This window comes from Penaeus vannamei, chromosome 13, assembly GCF_042767895.1.
Source record: "Penaeus vannamei isolate JL-2024 chromosome 13, ASM4276789v1, whole genome shotgun sequence".
Taxonomy (NCBI): domain Eukaryota; kingdom Metazoa; phylum Arthropoda; class Malacostraca; order Decapoda; family Penaeidae; genus Penaeus; species Penaeus vannamei.
In genome coordinates this window covers 20,434,098-20,439,292 of record NC_091561.1, presented here as the reverse complement: position 1 = coordinate 20,439,292, position 5,195 = coordinate 20,434,098, and the positions used below count along the sequence as shown (strand labels likewise).

The following is a 5,195-nucleotide window of genomic DNA, read 5'->3' as shown; positions in this document are numbered from 1 at the left end:
GATGAAGAGGAGGAGGAGGACGAGGACGATAAGGAGGATGAGGAGGATGGGATGTAGAGAAGGAGGAGGATGAGGAGGGGGGAGAAAAGGAGGAGGAGGAGGGAGGAAGACGAGAAGGGAGGGGGTAGGAGGAGGAGGGAGGAAGGAGATGTATAGGAGGAGGAGAGGATACAGAAGAATATGACAGAGAGAGAGAGAGAGAGAGAGAGAGAGAGAGAGAGAGAGAGAGAGAGAGAGAGAGAGAGAGAGAGAGAGAGAGAGAGAGAGAGAGAGAGAGAGAGAGAGAGAGAGTCGCAAATAACTATTCCAATCTAACCAAGGCTCTCAAACTGCAAACCACCGAGAGGATGGCCGAAGGGAATGGATAAGAGACACTGATAATCGCGATAAAGACGAAGCTGGAAGGAAGACGAGCAGAAGGAACGGGGAGCAAACAATCTCGCTTTTTTCTCCACTTTGCTTAATCAGCTGAGTTCGCAAACGCACTTGGTGTTCATGCAGAGTGTACACATGTCTGGGCTGTTTCCGGTGATCTCCGAGGAAGAGACGACATGGAGGAGGAGGAGGAGGAGGAGGAGCAGAGGCGCAGAGGGAGGGGTGGGAGGAAGAGGAAAAGGAGGAGAAGGAGGTGGAAGAGGAGCAGGAGGAAGAGAAGAAGGAAGACGAGGAGGGGGAGGAAAAGGATCATAAGGAGGACGAGGAGGAACAGAGGGAGGAAAATGAAGGAGGCAAACGACGGCGACACTGGCGCGGAGCACGCGAACTGCAGCATGGCCGGGCCTAACAACCCGCGGCGGCGTCAGCGCCCAAGCACCGAACTGCTGCGCCAATCGGTCGCGCTAATTACTTCGGTGGTAAAAGGAAGGGATGCAGCAAAGGCAAAAACAGAGGTTAAAACATGAAAGAAGGAAGAAATCAAAAGGGAAAGAAAAGGTCAATCGAACTGAGGTTCTAGGCATTCCCGTTCGACCTTCAGAAAGGTCAGCGGAGCGAGAACTTACTTCTTCCAGCTCATCCCGGGCCGCCCTTCCCGTCTACCTCCGCTCCGCGCTCGACTCGGGAGGAAACGCGCCAAGCAAACCCCTCCGCCGGCACTCACTCGAGGCACGGCAACGCAAGAGGGCGCAGGTGGGTGAGCCCGAGGCCAGCGGATGAGGACGCGACGGCTGAGTCCGAGGCCAGCGGATGAGGACGCGACGGCTGAGTCCGAGGCCAGCGGATGAGGACGCGACGGCTGAGTCCGAGGCCAGCGGATGAGGACGCGACGGCTGAGTCCGAGGCCAGCGGATGAGGACGCGAGACGGCTGAGTCCGAGGCCAGCGGATGAGGACGCGACGGCTGAGTCCGAGGCCAGCGGATGAGGACGCGACGGCTGAGTCCGAGGCCAGCGGATGAGGACGCGACGGCTGAGTCCGAGGCCAGCGGATGAGGACGCGACGGCTGAGTCCGAGGCCAGCGGATGAGGACGCGACGGCTGAGTCCGAGGCCAGCGGATGAGGACGCGACGGCTGAGTCCGAGGCCAGCGGATGAGGACGCGACGGCTGAGTCCGAGGCCAGCGGATGAGGACGCGACGGCTGAGTCCGAGGCCAGCGGATGAGGACGCGACGGCTGACTCGAGGCCAGCGGATGAGGACGCGACGGCTGAGTCCGAGGCCGGCGGATGAGGGGGTGCCGGCAGAGTCCGAGGCCTGCGGATGAGGACGCGACGGCTGAGACCGAGGCCAGCGGATGAGGACGCGTCGGCTGAGTCCGAGGCCAGCGGATGAGGACGCGACGGTCGATCCGAGGCCGCGGGATGAGGACGCGACGGGCTGAGTCCGAGGCCAGTGGATGAGGACGCGACGGCTGAGTCCGAGGCCATGGATGAGGACGCGATGCATGAGTCCACGCCAGCGGATGAGGACGCGGATGGCTTGAGTCCGAGGCCATGCGCGATGAGGACGCGACGGCTTGAGTCCGAGGCCAGCGGATGAGGACGCGACGGCTGAGTCCGAGGCCAGCGGATGAGGACGCGACGGCTGAGTCCGAGGCCAGCGGATGAGGACGCGACGGCTGAGTCCGAGGCCAGCGGATGAGGACGCGACGGCTGAGTCCGAGGCCAGCGGATGAGGACGCGACGGCTGAGTCCGAGGCCAGCGGATGAGGACGCGACGGGAGACTGAGGGTCTGACGGCACTCAAACTCGCGCCGATCTAATCAGTTCACTTGACCTTCCAGTCACTTCACATTTCTACAGCGGTTTCTAAATCAAATCGAGTTTGCTCGTTGTCCTTTTTTGGCATAAATTTTGCATAATGCAACGACAGACAGACAGGCAGACTGAGAGAGATGGCGGGGAAAAGAGTTTATGGCGTATCAAAACGAGGCGAACCGCACCGCAGACTTTCATCGTTGTCTTTGGTCTCGCGGTAATCTTGTTGACAATCTTGACATTCTTACAATGCTGAACGCAGTTGCTAAACGACAAGATTAGCAAGAAGTCTAATAATAATAATGATGATATTACAGACGATGATAATGGCGAATGAAGTAGTGACAATAATGATAATCTATGATATAATTACGTCATAATTATGTTATAACTATACCATAATCACTATTAATATTATCACAGAAAAGCACAGAAGAAGAAAAAAGGAAGGAGCCTCGGTCTCTTACCTTTATTTAATGCAGCGACCGAACCCAAGTCTGAAAAGAACATAAAACAAAAGTCAGAAAAGGCACAGAAATGAACGTTATTCCACTAATATGTATTTCTTAAATACAAGGCGCTCAAGACAAGTTAAACCTGTACAACAGTGGCTCCCAACTCTTTTCCTTGAGCGGCCCCGAACTATATAGAATAATCTCCATGGCCCTGTTTAGTGATTGCCATGTCTTCGGATTCAGTTATTACTAGTTATGAATGGGGCAAGGGTGGCAGTAGCTATGGGACAAGAACACTTTGTGGACATTCATATTTACTGACATAAGCGAGATAATTATATATAGGTACTGTAGATGAGATAAAATTCAGGTTAATTTGACATCATAATTTTTCATTGCTCCATGCCCCCTCCCCCAGAAAGTACCCCATGGCCCCTAGGGTCGGAACCTTTGCTCTGTAAAATAATAGATAAATTAATGATTAGCATATGAATAATATACAAAGATCCGTCAGTGACTATATAAATTTATACGTCCTAGTAACTACGAACCCCAAAACATTAATATTAGGAAAATGAAAACAATTGCATGCAGTATCAAATGATTCTAATGTGACTAATGCGAGCAAATCTAAATCTTAAACTATACTGATAAAAAGTAACTTTTCCTTGATTTATAAACATCACCTTCAGCTGCTCTATCCGAAAAACCTTCGATAAACTCTTTCAATATCTACAACGATAAAGAATAAGAAACATATAAATAAACCTAAAACAAGAAAAGGAAAAAAACTAAACAGAAGAAAATGAAGCAATAAACAAGAACTTCAAAGACACTCTTTGGCCTCCACGAACTCAGACTTATTATGCTAAAACGTCCCCGGGATTTCTTGTTACATAATTCCGAAGCTAAGTGGTATGAGTGAGAGAGAGAGAGAGAGAGAGAGAGAGAGAGAGAGAGAGAGAGAGAGGGAGAGAGAGAAAGAGAGAGAGAGAGAGAGAGAGAGAGAGAGAGAGAGAGAGAGAGAGAGAGGAGGGGGGGGAGTGTGGTGAGACATGAGAAGCAAGGAAAGGAGAGCAAAATAGAAGGGAGGAAAGGAGAGAAGATGGAAGAAAGAAAATAAGATAAAGAGAAGAGAAGGGAAGGGAAGGAAAAGTAGATAGGAAAAGAAAAGAAACGAAAAAACAGAAGATCAAAGAAAGGGAAAGAAAAGAAAAAAATAGAACGAAAAGAAAAAAAAGAAAAAAAAGAAACAAAGAAACAAAGAAAATTATGTAATAACCAGAAATAAAAGGCGGGATAGAAAAAAAGTTATACATATGAAATATTCATGCACGCTTCACTCTGATATTCATATGCAAATTTATGTAATTAAGGCTCATGGTTTATAAGTGAGAATTCCCCCCCCCCCCATCCTGTCTCTATATGTAAAAAATCCTGATGAAACGAACTCTTGAAGAAGATAAAAGAGAAACGAAAAAAAAGGTTGAACAGCTGAACTCTGCGCAGTTTCCGGCGTGCGAGAGGCGGGTTAAAGCGACGCTAAAAATGGCTCATTTGGCCCGCGGGATCTTGGTGAATCCGGGAGAAGAACAGCGGATTACTCCTTCACGGATAAGAAATGCTTGTGAAAGGAGAGGAACAACAAGGTTAATCGTACTAGTAAATATAATAGTAACTATAGTAGTAGCAGTAGTAGTAAAGTAGCAGTAGTAATAGTAGTTATAGAAATTGTAGTAGTAGTAAAAGTAGTAGTAGTAATAGCAGTAGCAGTAATAGTAGCAGTACTAGTAAGAGTAGTAGTAGTAGTAGTAGTAGTAAAATGACTGATGATGATGATGATGATGATGATGATGATGATAATGGTGGAGGTGGAGGAAGAGGAGGAGGAAACAATAATAATTCAAATTCTAAAAGCATTATTACCACGGCCCATCATTTTCGGAATCTGTTCCTCGTCAGGAAAAAAGAAAGAAAAAGAAAAAAGTCCCCAGTGAAAGACGAAAAAAGTCATTTCCATTAATCGCGCTTAAACCCGGGAATTAATACGTTTCTCGCCGTAGCTTCCACATGGCGAACACGGAATGCGGCACATACACGGCAAGCAGCTTCCTCCCCTGATATCGAGATTAAAGACGGCCTCCTTGGCTACAATCGTCTGGCTGAGGGCGGATTTTCTCCCCTGTGCCCTCAGATCCCCCCTAAAATGCATTTATTGCTTCTCTCTTCTTCTCATGAATTTTTCATTTCTGTACTCGTGCAAATCTCTTCCTCTTTTATTCTTTCTACTTTTTTTCCTGTCTATGGTCCTTCCTTCTTCTTCTTTGTCTTCTTTTTCCTCGTCTATATCATCATTATCATCTCCATCTTCTTCCTCATCATCACCTTCTTCCCCATCCTTCACCTCAAGGATTTCCCCCTCTTCCGTATCTTCCTTCCCCTTACATACACGCTTTTCCCCCTCTCTTCGATCAGTTATCCCCTGCCTTCCTCTCATCGACATGTTGTTGCCACGCGGGTGTGGGGGAAAGTTAGGGGAAAGTGGCC

At 48.6% G+C, this 5,195-nt stretch overlaps 1 protein-coding gene across 1 annotated transcript; it reads right to left on the bottom strand.

The window, feature by feature from the left end:
• Positions 1-1,095: 1,095 nt before the first annotated feature.
• LOC138863716 (uncharacterized) lies at positions 1,096-2,855 on the bottom strand. The gene is made up of 3 exons (XM_070128540.1): positions 2,813-2,855; positions 2,661-2,690; positions 1,096-2,168 (listed from the first exon to the last, which is right to left on the bottom strand). The coding sequence occupies exons 1-3, from the start codon at positions 2,853-2,855 to the stop codon at positions 1,096-1,098; spliced, it is 1,146 nt and encodes a 381-aa protein (XP_069984641.1).
• Positions 2,856-5,195: the final 2,340 nt, after the last annotated feature.